At 39.4% G+C, this 17,300-nt stretch overlaps 1 protein-coding gene across 8 annotated transcripts in view; it reads left to right on the forward strand.

The window, feature by feature from the left end:
* Positions 1 to 17,300, forward strand: part of R3HCC1L (R3H domain and coiled-coil containing 1 like) — a 102,854-nt gene that overhangs the window by 75,944 nt on the left and 9,610 nt on the right. For 7 of the 8 annotated variants that reach the window (XM_072626860.1, XM_072626829.1, XM_072626825.1 and 4 more), the window contains 4 exons: positions 4,826 to 5,001; positions 15,708 to 15,778; positions 16,546 to 16,641; positions 17,067 to 17,207. In XM_072626860.1, coding sequence (XP_072482961.1) covers positions 4,826 to 5,001; positions 15,708 to 15,778; positions 16,546 to 16,641; positions 17,067 to 17,207 — 484 coding nt within the window. Of the gene's footprint in view, positions 1 to 4,825; positions 5,002 to 7,028; positions 7,121 to 15,707; positions 15,779 to 16,545; positions 16,642 to 17,066; positions 17,208 to 17,300 lie in introns of those variants that run through there. The other variant, XM_072626871.1, reaches the window with a different exon arrangement.

The following is a 17,300-nucleotide window of genomic DNA, read 5'->3' on the forward strand; positions in this document are numbered from 1 at the left end:
ACAAGTTAGTATTATCTATATTGTGTTGTATTTTTAAATTTTTTTTGTAATTTTTGGCAATTACATTGTAATGTGGTTCAGGCCACCTCTGCTTATAAAGAACAGGAGTACAGTCATCAGCAACATCCCCTTTTCTACTCTATTTAAGAACTTAATGAGTTCATAGGGTTTAGAACTAGAAGGGACATTAAAAATCATTTCAGTGTCTTTATTATGCAGATGATTTGAGGGGATTAAGTTAAACAAAATCACACAAATAATAACAGAGCCCCACTGTGAAGCCAGATCCTCTGATTCCTAATCCAGCTCCATTTTTACTTCACCACTCTTCCTCTCAGACCCAACCTGATGGTCTTAAGGCTTCAGAGAAATGAAAGGTAGTTCAGCCTTTTAAAAAAAGTTAGGAACTTCTGAAATAGTCTATTCTGGGAATAATAGGGAATTCTGCACTTGGAATTTTGTCCTCTAGAATTCTGTAAGATGCAGAACAAAAAATTAAGTATTGGTTTATTGGTAGTGGTGGAGTTAACTACATTTAGTCAGAAGGAAAACTTAGTTATGGGTTTGATCCAATGGAAAAAGAAAAAGTTCCAGAGGAAACTTCATTCTACAGAATAGGAGAGCAAGTTAAGACCCATATGACAGATGGCATTGGGAGCTAAGGCGAGGCCGCCCATGGGTCTTCTTGATCTCTTTCCCGCCCTCTCCCATAGGCAGCCAAAATGTTTTAACAAATAGCTTATTCCTCTTTGTCCTGCACAAATAGGTAAGAAGCAGATGAGTTTCTCTTTTTAATCCAAAGCCATGTGCAAATTTGATAAGCTTGTTAGTTACACCTTCTTTCAAGTAGTTGATGAAGTTGTTAAATAATGAATGACTACAAACAGCTTCCTAAGACACTCAACTAGAGACCTCCCTCCAATCTGAACCTGTTACTGGCTATTCTTTGTATCTGGTCACTCACCTAGTTCAAAGTCACCTAACTATACAATAATTCAGCTCATATCCCTCCTTTTTTTTCTTCTGCAAAGAGACATGACAAAATTTGTCAAAGGTTTTGCCAAAATCTAGACACACTTTGTTTATAGCATTCTCTTAATATACTATCATCCTTGTCTTCCTTCCCACCCCTTCAACCTTGAACTATACCCTGGCCCCTTCAGGTCTGATAGATGAGGTTTCAGAAGCCTTTCCTTGCTGGGGAACCAGGCTTAAGCAATACTCTCCATCCATTGACTCACTACCTACTCTCTGGCCACCATCTTCATCTTAGCTCACTGTAACCTTGGTATTATAGTCTTTGGGTCTTGAGGATCTGAAAGGTGAGCTTTCACCTTACCTTGCTGAGAATTCGGTCTCCATTGCCTTTCCGTGCCTTGTTCATATCTCACCCAACCCTTCTGGTTACTTTATATATTTTGTTTTCTCATTAGAATATGAGCTCATTGAAGAGAGGAACTGTCTTCCTTGCTTCTCTTTGTATCCCTAGTGCTGAGTAGCCTGCCTGGCACAAAATCAGTGCTTAATTAGTGCAGTTGTTAGTAAGCATTCTCCCCTTTTTTGAAAATTAAGACATTTTGGCATTTAATAACCCTGGAGCATCTCTCCCAGTCTCCACAATTTTTTAAAAATCACTGACAGTGGCTTTAGTAATCAGGACCCTAATATACATAGCTTGTCCTGACCTGGCTGTGTGAACTATCAAGGGCAACTACATGCTCACTTAATACCGCCTTACTTAATCTTGTGCTTTAGTTCACTGTAAACCATTTTTTTCTCTTTCCAATTCAAAGGCAGTACAAAGTTGAGTAGTTCTATCTTCTCTCTGTATCCCATTATCTTTATCTCATATCTCTTAAGTAGGGATTCTAACCTTTCTTTGATCCTCTTTTTCCTAATTTAGCTTTAAAAATAAAAAGCCCCTTTTATTATCCTTAGTATTTATTTCTAACCTCAGTTACCTCTGAGATTTGACACTATTCTTATAGTAACACATCACACTTTTTGTTTTCCCCATTATTTCCCTGTGCTTCTACCTTACATGCTGTTTTTTTTTAATCCAAAGTTGAATTTCCTGGGCAAATTCCCATTTAAATAGCTCCCTCTTTTCTGACTCCTTGTAATCATTACTGTTTGCATATTCAGAATTTCATTTTTTAGAGCTTTCCATCTCTTCTCTCCCCCTATGTGTGACTTGCCTTATAGAATTTTAAACTGTCGGACCCTGTCTTTTCTCTGAACCCTTTGAAAGCTACTTTTCTAAAATTTAGGATTATATGACAAACTGTGCCTGGTTTTCTTCTTTTCTATCATAAATGTCAGGGTTGAGCAGTTACTTTTCCCAAAGGTTCCCATCTTCATTATTTGAGCCATGGATTTTTTTCATGTTGGCCAAAATCAGGTCCAGAATAACATTTTCTCATGTCGCTTCTTCCACCTTTTGAGGGAAGAAATTTTAAGTAAGACAAGCCAATTTTTTCATTCCCTTAATTTTGACAGGGTTCCAGGAGATGTCTGGATAACTGAAGTCTCTTATCACTGTTATATCATGTTTTCATGCCAGGCTTGTTATCTGCCTCTTGATATGTTTCACATTTGTTTCCTTTTTTTTCTTAGGAAAGCCTCTGGAACACCTCATTTATTTCCACCTTTCCAGTGGTTTGTAGGATATTCCCACAGCATCATCACTTCTGTTGATCTTCATCCAAATACTCCTATACCTTCTTTTCCCCTACTTTGGTTCCTTAATTTCTTCACATTAGTATCTTTTAAATATAAACTCTGTGCCCTTCTTTATTGATTACATTGTTCCTTTTGAATAAGGTAAACCTCTTCAGAATCATATTCCAGTCATGATTCCCACCCTTCCAAGTTTCACTGAGGTGAAATTTGTTTTCTTGTATTGAAATATTCAGTTCATCTTCCTTATTATTACTTATACTTAATATATTTGTGCATAAATCCCCAAGACCACAAGATTATTTCTAATTTTTTTCTTGGATTTTTATCTTTTATGAATTAACAGATATTCCTACCTCTATTCTCTGTGTTGAACCTGTTACCTTCTGTGATATCTAACTTGGCAGAGGTATGTGGGCAGTTTTCTTTCTTTTCAGCTAAAACCTTTCTGAGCATATTTGCCAGAATACAGTAAATATGTATTTGTCAACCTTCCCAACCAAAAGTCTGTCATTCTTTTATTTTAAGCTGTTGTCCAGGAATCTAAATTCCATTCTTAACTACCATCTTAATAAATTGTTCACTTCCCAAGCCTGCCTTTCCCATCTGAAGCCCAGGCCTTAAATCTGCAATTCTGATAAAAGCCCAACCTATGTCCCCAAGGTCTAAAGTTTCTTGCCCAGGACTTCATAATTCCTAACAATGCTTTCTGTTTCTTATAGCAGCATCATTTGTTCTTACATGAATCACCAAACATGATTTCTCTTTTAAACTAACACCTATCCTTAAGTTGGAGTACCTATTTTTATTTCCAAGATACTTTGCAGATAGTCAGGTGTCAATAGGTAGCCATCCTAATGTGCTCCAGGATTCACGCTGCCTTTTTACAGAATTGTGCATACATCAACAGAATATATCAGAGGATTGATGCTGAAACTTGGAGCTTTTTGGATATCTTTCTCTTATTTAACCTATTCAGTTATGTTGTTCATATTCTTTTTCTCTTTAAACACAGAATTAGAGGCATGTAATAATAATTCATTTTTCAGCTGCATACTCTATATTCTTCAACCATCTTCCCCTCTTCCTTTTTGATTCTATTCTCCATCAGGACATGACTTGTCACTCTCCACTACTTTATTTCTGGCTTGGAGTGTCAGGGAATACACATTTGGGCCTGTGGGTGAAGGATAGAAATGTGCATGGTAAAGCTTCTGAAAAATACCCTATCTCTGCCACTCTGTCAGGGTGAGGTGACCTTGGATAGTCACTGTGCTCTGCTACTGACAAACAGGAAGCATAGCAGTCAGTGTACATCCCCAGTCCCATCTGATGGACTTGGAGATCTGATTTTACCAAACCGTTATCAATCAAGTAATGAACAAGCATTTATTAAGCACTTATTATATGCCTGGCCAGTAAAAGTTCTCCCAATGGAAAGAATTTTATGTTGGTTTCATTTCATTTGAGTAGGCCAAGAGTAAATCTTTTCAATTGACTTTTAGGATGTCAAAATTTATATTTGTATTACTGTTTCCCCCACTAGCCCTTTACAAGTTCATCACTTCATTCTGGTCAAGATGATTCTTTTAGGTATCTTCAAAACCATTGACCCTGAGTCTACCTCCTTATCCCATTTACCTGGGAGAAAATTGTGTTTCAAGGAAATTCTGTCATCCTCTTCTTGAGCCTTCTTAACTTGGTCAACAGAAAGTAAATAGATTTTTTTTCTTGTTGTTAAATTGAAAAGGCATATACACTACATGATGAATCTGATCAATAAGTACAAAAATAACAGGTATCATTAATCCATCTCCTGAGCCAGGGTCCGCAGTTCATTCCCTAAAACACACCACTTATAACTCCCCACATTAATCAGTCTTTATTTCCTCACATGCTGGCACATAGGTGAAAATTCAGTTTCTAGTGCTACCTGTTCTCACTGGAATTTCATTAAAAGTTCATAAGGTTTTTATAGGAAACCTTATTTCCCTCATTATCCCCATCATGTACAATCTTAACAGTAAAAAAGCTAGAGTCAGGGAGTAGGGCCTGGATAAACAAAGAAGACACTCACGTAAGAGAGGAATTTACAATCTTTTGGCTTAATGACTCAGTCACTGATATGCTTCCTCCTCCTCCCTAGTTAACGGGGAGTTCGAAGAACAGGAAGAGTCTCCAGGAACCTAGATTTGATTATTACAACTATGAAGCCCGTGAGCTTGACTTCAGCGATTGTGAACTTCCTCATGTCATTGAAATCTATGACTTCCCTCAGGAATTTCGCACTGAAGACCTCCTACGTGTCTTTTGCAGCTATCAGTGAGTGTTCTTTCATGGTTGGGGTTGGTAGGGGGGCCTTTTGCACACACTTGTACATCTTCAGTTTTCCTCAGAATGACTGTAGCTTCAAGTTAACCTATGTCCCTAAAGTTTAAAAATATTTTTTTAGCAATACTGTCTTCAAAAATAATTCTCCACAATTAATGACTCTTTAAACTCTTCCAGGCCCCTTAAGATACTGATTATAGTCTTCATAGATACCCTGTGAATCAGATCATTTCTCACTCAAAGATCTGTTACCCTTAACTTGTTTTCTTTACATTTACTGCTTTGAATGGTGGAATGGTTTCCAATTGGCCGTGATATTTTGTCTGAGCTCTTAAAGGAGTCCAAACTGTTTCTTGTAGCATGTCTATTGATCTCACTATGTCTGGACTCCATCTCACCTAAGTTTGCCTTAAATTTTTTTGACCGCTCCTTTTTGACTTCCACTAAATGGCTTTCCACCTCTATTTGGGATCATGCAGCTAACAAATACTTTGTTTAGACTTAACTACAATACCTAGAAACTTTTCTTCCTCCTTGAACATACCATTTTCTCTCAAATTTCTTTAAATTAACAGTCCTCAACTTGATTTCATCATTTTTGGCTACTTTCTGCCAAACCTTGTAAAGATTAGTGTGGGAAAATTACCATTACCATTAAAAATACCATTAGTGGTATGGCCCTGTGTCTAGCTAAAACTAACAAATTCCCCCTCCACCCCCCACCCCTAATATTCTTTAGTGTTACCTTCAGTCTTTTTCTAAATATCTTTGTAGTAAAGAATCTTTTTCTTTTGTTCTTACAAATCCGAAAGGATCTTCATGCTTCTTTACTTAGTCACATTTAAATTTAATCATATTTCCTTAAGAATCAATCCTTCACATCCTTGAATTATTTGTCTTATTTCTCAGAACTTTCTACTACTTATTCATCTGATTATAGCCTGCCAATTATTCACTTTGAATATCAGTTCTTTTGATTACTATGTATTCACAGTTCTTAAGTTTAATATTAAAATGCCATATATTTCTTATCTGGTTAGTAAGTATTTATTTAAAACCTATCTTTCCTCTTCATCTCTTCCCAAACATTTATTTTCCTCACTTTCTCTGTCTTTCATTTGATAAGTATTTATTGAGTGCCTGTAGTATACTTAATCATTCTTTTTGTGCTGTAAGAGATTAAAAATAAATATAGTAGCATAGATCCACCCCTCAAGAAATTTGTAGGCTTTTCATTTTCAGGAAGATGAGGAATCTGCACATAAAACAAAATATGATTAAGTGCTGTATTGAATAATACAATGTAACTAAGCATTAGAACATTTAGACAATTGCTTATACTACTTTGTAAAAGATATTTTTCTGACTGTATAGAAGATTTTGTTAATTCTATATGTTTCTTCCGTAAAGGTAGAGGAACACCTTGCTAAGTGCTAATTACTAATATTGCTAGGAGGTTAGCTGCCAGGAGAGGGCAAATATGAGCTTCCTTAGGAACCCTGGCAAACATAGTAAACAAATAGCTTTCAGTGACAGTTTGCAGGCAAACTAACAGTTTAGTTGAGGAGTGGGAATGTTGTTAAATGCTTTTTTCAACTTTGAGACAAGGAAATATTGTTACAGAACAAACTCTTACTATGTCATATAGAGCAGATAAGATATGTTTGTCTGAGGTACCAGCTGTATACCAGCTATATGTATCATATAACTAACATATAACACAACTAACTATAAACTAGTCTACTAAGGAAGGTGAAAGACTTGAAGTCCATCTGACGTACACTTCTGTTTATGAGAGATGATAAAAGTTTTCTCATATAAAATGCAAAATAATTCTGAAGCAAATTATTTGGGGACAAGAGGACCAAAATCGTTGTTTACAGTTGGGTAACTAAAAGATTGAGGCATCGAGGAAAGAGAAGAAACATTTTCTTATTGGAACTCTACAATAGATAAGAGATTTATCTTCAAAGAATAATTTGTTACACTCTGAAAAAGTACCCTCCCGTATTCCACAGAATGCTAAGGGATGTTCACAGGCACAAACCAGTGGCAGACTTCTATTACCATCAAAATGAAGAGATCTTTTGATGATGCTAGACCTGACATAGTAAGTGAAAATATGTCCTGTCATAACATGTCTTAAGACTGTATCTCCAAAAGATGAGAGAGCTCCTATCAGAAGTGCTCTGTGATATATAGATATAGATAGACACACAAACAATAGAAATTGGCATGGTTGGTGGCGAGGTACTTGGTATGGCCTAGGTGAATGGTGTTTATAGTCTCAGCTGCCTATATATGAGTACAGTAGACCCCTCTCTCCCTCCCTGTGCTTGGAGAGTGTGGAGGTTAGACATTGGAGAGCTACTCCCAGATCTTCCACCATTTAAAGAGGGCACCCAGGGAATTCACTTCCTCATTTCCCACTCAGCTGTTCTCCTAGATGTCAAGATCTGTAGAAATTGACCTTGCACAGCCCTCCCTCAGTTAAATCAGTCAACTGCAAGTCATGTCATCATCTTGATGTCATGGTCCTCTTTGAGAATGAGGGACAAACACAACCTGTGAGTGAGTAGCAGCTGTCCTCCCCTGCCCTCCCCTACTCTCCTCTCCCTTCTCCTCCCCTTTTCTCTCTTCTCTGGGCCCCTTTCTGCCAAACCTAGTAAAGATTAGTGATTGCACAAAGACCAAGCCCATTTCACTCTGGAGCTCATAGATTGGACAACAGGTCCCCTACCCACCTAGCACCGAGTGAATGTAAATACTAAATAGTAACTGTTTCTCTTTTACCCAGGAATCCTGAGGGTCTTCCCCTCCTAGTTTGATTTTTTTTTTTTTATTAGAAGGGACCATCCCTTGAGTAACTACTTAAAGAGGCCTATTCATTGAATGGGTGTATCTCACTCAAGGTGAGAATGTTATAAGACCTTAGGCTAAAACGGCCAAAGTCTCACATTGCATCCTGGGCCATCTCCAGTCAGTCCTGATGAATATCAGGTCATTGGACCCAGATGGCTCTGGAGGAGAAAGGTGACTTTACCCAGCCCTCCCTGAAATCAAAGTCAACTGCAAGTTTTGTCATCATCTTGATATCATCGTCCTCTTTGAGAACAAAGGATAAACACAATAACGATCATTCTGCAAGAAGAATTCAGTTCTGAAACTTGTACATCCTCAGCTCATTTCCTACCCTAGCTACAAGACTGCATCATGTTCCCTCCTATTAGGTACATACCAGCACTACCACTGCACATACATACGCATACATACACTCCACATTTCGGCTTCTTTTTTTATATTGTTTCCCTCCATTAGACTTTGAGCTCCTTGATGGCAGGGACTGTCTTATTCCTTTCTTTGTATCCCAAGCATTTAGCACAGTTCCTGGCACATAGTAGGTGCTTAATAAATGTTTATTAACTCTGACCACAGAGCATAGATAGCAAAAAATGGTTCTTGAATTCAGCAAAGTAAAATCTGATAGGTTTTACTGAAATTTTGCACAAGATTTATGACTAGAATATGACATTAGAAGTATACACATTGTTCAAAAGGAGATTCAAAGAAAGGAAGCAGATGTAACACCACATAAAGAAAGTATATGTTTACACTCAAAAACATTAGAGTAAAAACATAAAAGAATATTTACTGATGTTTAAATAAAGAAAAAATAGAAACAGTATTGTTACAGGGGTGTACATGGTCCATCCAGGTGGAGAATATAGATGCTATTTTTCTAAGACAGACTATAAGACTGGCATAGGAAGCGAGATTTGGTGACAATTTGGGTGGGAAGAGAATTTGACAATGGAAGCATCTGCTAGAAGTTTCATTCTTTTAAATCAGAATGTCTGATAAAACCTTGACTGGTCTTTCTGTTAATTTAGTTTCTCATAAGGCAGAGGAAGCAACAAAAGGAATTATTGTGGATATTTTAGGATTATAGCTTTAAAGTGTTAAAGAATTCAGAAACTACCTAGTATCTCCCCCCACCCACCCCTCTTTTATGAAGGAAAAGTTTGAGGCCTGTGGAGTTGAAGTGACTTGTATGTGTCAGAGGTAAGATTTGAACCCAGACCCTCTGACTCCAGAACCTGTGTTCTTTCCACTGTACCAAATTCTAACAAACATGAAAGAAGTTGTTTAAGGGAAATGGTAGGAACCTTGGAGAAGGCAACCAGATCTTGAGATTCCCAATAGCAGGAGAAGGGAATGTGAGGCAGAGTAGAGAAAAACATAGATAAGAGGAAAGAAGGATGTGATGCCATGGGGTCAGAGACTCTGTTGAGAGATACAGCTCTTGTAACATAGGTAGAAACCTGTGTGCCAGTATAGCATGCTCTCTGATTAGCTCATGTTTTTAAAAGCTGTGTCCAGAAGATGAAGGAGGGAGTATGTGACCAAGGATAAATACAAAAGAGTGACGCAGCCTAGCAGAAGAGAGTCCAAGAGGCTGCTGCCACGAAAAAAGAGTATTTTCAGATGTGCTTGGAGAAGTTTAAGAAAAAATAAAGCAGGCCCACGTATTGGAGAAGGCAGAGCTACTTAATTTCTTCTTTCTCTCCCTCCACTCCCCACCATTTTCTCCAACAAGGAAAATAACAATCTTACTAAGATGGAGAAATCATGTGATATGAGAAACATCTGGAGGACCTAGAGATACTGAGCCTGAAAAGGAAGGAGGATGGGGGGTGGAGAGACTAAAGAGACTGGTGATCGCTACACTGGGAAACTGAAGAAAGAACAGATGTGTTCTCTGTTGTTTGAAAGGCCAGAAGCAGAAATAGTGGTGGAGCAGCTTGGGGTATTAGTGAGCTCTTATGGCCGAAAGTCTTCAGAGAGTTCCATATCCCTCGATCAGGGATGTTTTAGAACAATTTTGTGTGCTAGGAGGCTGGACTGGAGAGCTGCTGATGTTCTCCTCCTTTCTGTGGTTCTGTGATAGGAATTTGGAAAAGGGGAAGAAGGGGAGGGTGGCGCTAGTTTGTCAAGTCTCCATGGAGGATGTGGGGATGGAGTTGGATCTTTTAAAATGGTTACAGAAGAAGGAGGAGGAAGTAACTTGGGCACAGGTTTCAGAGACAGAACTGACCATCCACTGAATCCTTTCAGTGAGGAGTTTGGGAGATACATTTGTATTGAGGAGTAATAAAATGAGAATGGTTACCCAGGAAGGTTCCAGATTATCATGGTGAGCATAGAAATTAGGCTGAGGAGTTTTGAGTTTGTCCTGCAAGCATTTGTAAACCAACTTGCATTTTTTGCATAAAGCAGTGTGTTAACAGAAGGTCAGTCTGTAGGTGCTGTAATTCAGGAAGTAGAATCCTCCCTCTCCTTGGGGGTCTTTTGTCCGGTGGCTTCTTTTCAGCTTGGTTGTAGTGGAAGTTCTTTTTCAGCTGTGGGGTGAGCTAACATCCCTTCCAACTTTGAGATCCTTTATGTAGATAAGTAAAAGAGAGATTGAATGAAGAAAAAGACTGGCAGCAAAAAAAGTAGGAGATTGTTGGGAGTGATAATAAGGGCCTCCATTACTACTTGGCATTGATAATGGAAGAGATCAGGTGGATACAAAGGGCTTCTTGAAGGTAGAATAGACAAGATGTAGTCAATGAATGGAATCGATGAGATAAAGGATGGATTTAATTTATCATCTCTTTGCAGATGACATCCAGATCTGTACTCAGCTGCCAAAGTGGTTTTTCTAAAGCACAGAGCCGACCATGCTCCACTACCACCTCCACTCTCCCACTCAGTGACTCCCTGTTATCTACAAAATAAAATATAAATTCCTCTGTTTGGCATTTAAAATTCTTCATCATCTCACCTTTTCCTCCATTTCTTCCTGTTTATATGTTCCTTGTTATACGTTAGTCCCTTCCACAAACTCTACAGTCCAGCTTCAGTGGACGACTGGCAGTTTCTTGAACAAAACTCTTCATCTCCTGTCTGTGCCTCACTTCTGCCTCTTGGATTAACTGGCTTCCTTCAGGATGCAGTGTCAGTGCCACCTTGTATGAGAGGCCTTTCCCCAATTCCTTCACTGCTGGGCCATTCCCTTCTCAGATTACCTACCATCTTTTCTGTCTCATGTATACCTAGTTAATTACATGATGTCTCCCTTCATTAGAATAGAAGCTCTTTGAGGATAAAGGGCTACCTTTTCTTTTTATTGCCAGTGCTGAGTCTCATGCCTGGTACGTGCTGAGTGCTCATTGACACTTTTCTGCTAACCAACTGACTCCATATCCAGCCCTGGTCTCTTTCCTGAGTGCTAGTCCTTCCTCATCAGCTGTCTGTTGCACATTTCTTAGTGTTGTTGTTGTTGTTTTATTCTGAAATTAACAAGCAAAACCAATTAAATGGGCATTTTCTATAGATAGTAAAACAGAGAAAAAGGATTTCACAAGAAACTGCAGGTGTCTGCTATATGCAACTTATTTTTCTTCCTACATGTATAATAAGTCCAGCCTGTAGCTTTCAAAGCTGTCTGGCTTGTCTTTGCCCCTTACCAGACTTGCTTGTGTTCTCTGCATTTAAAAAAAAGATGCATCAGTTATCCCCTTGTCTTTCCTTTTTTTTCTCTCCTATACATATCTACCTTGACTTCTCACCCCTCCTGATTGGAAAACAGTCAGTCAATAAACATTTATTAAGTACCTATAGTATGCCAGGCACTGTGCAAAACATTGCAGACTTAAGAAGAGGCCAAAGACAGTCCCTTCCCTCCAGGGTTCACATTCTGACAGAGGGAACAACAAACAAACAGATGTGCTCAGACATGTAGAGAACACAGGCACTGGTATTAGGAGGGAGGTTTCCTGGACAAGTAAGGATTTTAGTTGGTTCTTAAAGGAAGCCAGGGAGGTCAGTAGGTGGAGATGAGAAGGGAGAATGTTGTAGACATGGGAGAGGACCAGCTAAATGCCCAGAGCCGAAATATGGAGGCTCCGTAGAACAGCAAGGAGGAGAGTCAAGCATCGGCTGTATCTGAAAATGTATGTCTTATTCTGCACCTTGGACTTCAGTGCATTTCAAGCTGTAATCTCTTACCAAGGATGTTCTGAACAGAACTTAATATCTTTTCCTCCCAACCCATCTTTCTTCCAGACTTCTCGTTAATTGTCAAGGGCACCACCATCCTTCCACTTACTCAGTTCACAACCTCATAATTATCCTTGACTCCTCATTCTCCCTTACCCCATATGTCTAATCAGTTGTTTATACTTCTACAATACCTCTCACATCCATCCCCTTCTCTATACCCATACAGCCTTCAACTTAGTTCAGTTCTTCATCACCTCTTGTGTAAATATTGTAATGCCTCCTTGTTAGTCTCCCTGACTGTGGTCTCTTCCCACTCCCCCTAAAGCATCAGTCTGACTATGTCACTCTCCTATTCAGCAAATTCTAGTGACTTCCTGTTACCCCTGGACCAAATATAAACTCCTCCATTTGAAATTTAAAGGCCTCACAACCTAAAGGCTCCAACCTTTCCAACTTTTTTAATACTTTCACACTCCCTGCGGTCCCAGCAAACTGGCCTTCTCACTGTTCTTCCTCACAACTTTCCATTTGATGTTTCTGTGCTTAAAGGTTAGGGCTGATGAGGTCACTGAAATCCCAAGCCTTGAGAATGGATCTGCTCTCCAAAGCAGAAAGTAACAGTTTTGCTTTCTAGCTCAGGAGTGGAACCCACTTTTGTGTAACTCTAGAATTGGCCCTGGAGTCAGTAAAACCTGGCTGTGGTTCAGAGGGAATCTGAGAGACTATGTGTGCTCCATATTAGAGAGACTGCTCAGAATTGAGTTTGGTCATTAGCACCCATGTCTAAGAATTCACCAGTGTGGGCTATGATGATAGGTACCATGATGTCCAAGCCCACCTGAGTTGTACCAGGATGTTGAATGCCTCACTTGGGTGAGCTGCAGCTTGAGAGCCATGATTCTTATTTGAAAATATTAATTTAAATATTCATAATTTTATATATTGAATTTATGAGATCCTAATTCTGAACATGTAAAATAGATCAGGGAGTCTAAAATATGTTGCAGTTTTTTTCAGCATCAGTATTAAAGGCACATTGCTTATAAAATGCATAACAGATTTTATAAACCGATTTAATCCTCTCCCAAAAGAGGAATCTAAGTTAGGTTGTTGTTAGTGAATGGCATATGTTAAAGCTATCGTCCAAGTACGTTTATTGTAGTTTTTAAGGGATAAACATTTATTATTTGTTTTCTAGACTTTGCCAGAGAAAGACTATAGGCCCTTCCTATCACTTTCAAATATACATTTCAGACTGGCAACAAAAATCTTCCACAAATTACAAAATTCATCTTTTCATCACACAAATCTTCTTGGATAGATAGCTTTCATATTACTGAAGCTTTCCAGAGAAAGACCATCTTCAATTTCTGTAGTAACTTCAAGTGCTTAATCACTTTTGCAGCAAGGAAATTCTTTTTTCTAATTAACCTAAATCACTTTAATTTCCTTTTATCTTGTTTTCTTCAAAGGGAACTTTTCCTGGCTGGATGTCCTGAGAGTAGGGTGTGGGTAATGCCTAGATTGTGCTTTTTAAAGTTAATACATAAAGTTAATACCTTTTTGAGAAAGCAGGAGGGCAGATGCCATAGTTATGCCTTCAGACTTTTGAATTCACTGAGTACTGTAGAATCCTAGAATTGGAGCTATAAGAGACCATAGTAAATATCTAGTTCAACCCCTTTTTTTTATTGGTGAGAAAATGGAAACCCCCAAAGAAAGACTTGCTCAAAGGCATTCAGCTAGTTATGGCAGAGCTGAGACTAGAACCTGGACCTTGAGGTCCTACAGCCTGTTGTTTCTGCCTCCACAACATCTCATCTCCATCCCAAATCTCCACTCACATCCATCATCCTAGTCCAGGCTTTTATCACCTAACTGTTGTAATAGCCTAACTGTTAATAGGCTTACCTAATTGTTGCAATAGCCTTTTAACTGAATTTCTTGCCTCTAGTCTCAGCCTACTACAGTCCATTCTCCATACAGCTGCCAAAGTGATTGTCCCAAAGTGCAGGTTTAGCCATATCATCACCCTGCTCAATAAATCTCAGCAGCTCCCTGTTATCTCTAGGATCAGAGATGGTGGCTCAGTGGATAGAGTGCTGGGCCTGGAGTCAAGAAGAATTTAATTCAAATCTGGCCTCAGATATTTAATAGCTGTGTCATTCTAGGCAAGTCACTTAACCTCTGCCTCAGTTTCCTTGGCTGTAAAATGGGTATAATAATAGCACCTACCCACCAAGGTTGTTGTAAAGCTCAAATGAGATATTTTAGCCCAGTGCCTGGCACATTATACATATTTAATAAATCCCTTCCTTCCTCCCTCCCTTCTTCACTTTTTCCCTGTCCTTCCTTCCTTCCTTGCTTTCTTCTTTCCTTCCCTCCCTCCCTCTCTGCTTCCTCCCATTCTCTTTCCTAACTTCCTTTTTTCTTCCCTCTTTGCTTTCCTTTTGTTCTTTCTCCTTCCTTCTCTCTCTCCCTTCAGGCATTTAAAGCCTTTGACAATTTGGTCCCATCTTATTTTTCCTGACGCATCTCTCCCTTTTTATGTATACGAGGTTTCAGCCAAATTGGCCTTCTTACTTTCCTTCACACATGGCACTCCATCCTCACCTCATGCCTTTGCACTAGTTGTCTTCCATGCCCAAAATGCCACTTTTTCTTCCTAGCATCCCTACCTTCCTTCAGGACTCAACTCCAATACCACTTCCCACATGAAGCCTTTCCTAATCCTCCCTCCCCCCAGCCACTAGTGACTTTCCCACAAATGCCTAGTGTCCGTTCTTTATGCACTGATGTATGTATGTGTGGTCTGCTGCTCCAGAGACCGTAAGCTCCTTGAAGGTAAGAGACAATTGTATATCTAAAGCCTGGGACAGTCCATGGCACAAAACAGGTGTTTAACCTTATTGATTGATTCTGCCTGGCTCCAAAGTAGGGAACCTGTTAATTCTTCCAAATGGCCAACCTTCCTCTGCTTTGTCTTCTATTTTGGTCTGGCATCCATTTTATATTTTTTTTCTCTTTATCATAGTTCCTCTGACTTCATCATAGTTTTACTGTGATAGAGTAAAAGAAAAAGCAAAAGACATCTTTTAGTTGAACTGCCCCTTCTTCATTATTTGCTTTTTGCATTTTTTCTATGAACTCCCATCTTACAGTATAATCTCTCTATGCCCTTGAGCCTACATTTGCATGAAATCCAAATTACCTTCCCAGTTCACTTTATCCCTTCTAGCACTCCTCTACCCCATTCTCTGTACCTGCTTTCCATCTCTCCCTTGTCTCCTGCCCACAAGAACACCTCTTCCAAGTAGTGCATTTAATACATTCCCTCCCCAGGGACTTGTGACAATTAATTAGTTGATGTCTGTAAAGTACTTGGGAACATCAAATACTCCCAGGTAAGTGCTCTGTGATGACATTTTTACTTTGAAAATTTCAGCTGCAGCTTCTGTTCTCCAAGCTGGTTTTTTTCTGTGTGTCATTATCCACTTTTGACTTTCTATGAGATTGGCTCTGTTTTTTTTCCTTCCTTTCTCAGTGTAATGTGTTTTATGGGACTTTATAGGAACTTAATAAATGTTTATCAAATGAATAAAACTGTATCTTGTTTTAAGGAATAAAATATTTACTTTCTTGTGTTGCAGAAAGAAAGGATTTGATATTAAGTGGGTGGATGACACTCACGCTCTAGGAGTGTTCTCCAGTCCGATCACAGGTATTTCTCTTTTATCCGTTCTTATCAATTGAAGGAACCAGGCTGGTTTAGAAGAGAAGACTCAGAGGAGACATTAGAACTGTCTTTAAGTATCTGAAGAACTGTCATGAGGAGGAAGATTAGACTTGTTCTCACTGACCCCAGAGGACAACTTCCCTAAAAGGCAGATTTCAGCTTGATGTGAGGAAGAACTTTCTGACAATTAGAACTCGTTTCCAAAGGTGCTGGATTCCTCCAGCTCAGTAGTCTCCATGCAGGGGCTGGACAGGGATGTCTTTAGTATAATAGATTAAGCCAGATGGCCACCGGGTTCCCTTCCAGCTCTCAAATTCTGGTTCCCTTCCTTTTCTGCCCTCCTTTTGCTCCTTTAATATGGCTGCCTTCATCAGTTCTATTGCTCATTTGAATTTCTTTTCAGACAATAGGTGCTCTGGGACAACTGCAGGTTTTGTATGTGAGCAGCCCCATGAAGGAACTGAGAGAGAGAGAGAGAGATCTTTTTAGACATTAGACTTCCCCTACCCTCATCCCAATCCTGTGAGGCTAGGATCTGTTGTGTTTGTATCCTGAGTATCTAATATAGCTTCTGGTACATGATAGGAATAAAAGAATACTTGTTGAACAAGTGAATAAAATGGATAGTGTCTATCACTTCCCCTAAAATTTTTTTTTAATTTCTAAGAAGTTCCTTCTGAGAACCAGCTTCAGATTTTTCTTTTCTTCATTTCATTCCATTTTTATGTGTTCATGTTAAAATTTCTCTGCAGCTCGTGATGCCCTGAATAGTAAGCACATGATGGTAAAGATCCGGCCCCTCTCTCAGGCCACAAGAGCAGCCAAAGCCAAAGCGAGGGCTTGTGCTGGTGAGTTGGAGCCCCATTGGTACTTGGTTTTCTGTCCCTAAGTGGCACTGATCCCAGAGCTGCAAGGCTGTCCCACTCTGAGTCCTCTTGTCAAGTTAGGAAGTAAGTTTGGGGCTCTGATGGGGTTGTTGAGGCAGGTATATCCTTACTCGAGCCTGTCCTTCTGTGTCTCATGACTGCTAGATCAGGTCTGGCTGAGACTGACTGGCTTAATGTAATCACTGCATAAAGTTGTGTTATTGCAAATGATGAAGCCAAGTTGTACTTCACAATGTTAATTTCCTGTGATGCTCATCTAACACTGGTATTAATTACTGCTGATGCAGCCCTTGTTAGTCTATTTGGTATGTTAATTACTGTGTTAAATCACTTAGGACTGAACTGCTTACTCGTTCTCTCCCTCCCCCTCCCTGCTTCCTCCTTAGAGTTTCTCCAGCCAGCCAAGGCACGGCCTGAGACATCTGCTGCCCTGGCCCGAAGGCTGGTGATCAGTGCCCTTGGGGTTCGGAGTCAGCGGACCAAAGCAGAACGGGATGCCGAGCTCAAGAAGCTGCAGGAAGCCCGTGGTGAGTTGGAGAACTGATTCCTTTCCTTGCTCTTTTTAAGAACTTTTCCAGAGCCTCACTTGAAGGCCAGTGAGGAAAGGATGGCAGACTATT

The sequence above is a fragment of the Notamacropus eugenii genome, chromosome 1 (genome assembly GCF_028372415.1).
Source record: "Notamacropus eugenii isolate mMacEug1 chromosome 1, mMacEug1.pri_v2, whole genome shotgun sequence".
NCBI lineage: Eukaryota > Metazoa > Chordata > Mammalia > Diprotodontia > Macropodidae > Notamacropus > Notamacropus eugenii.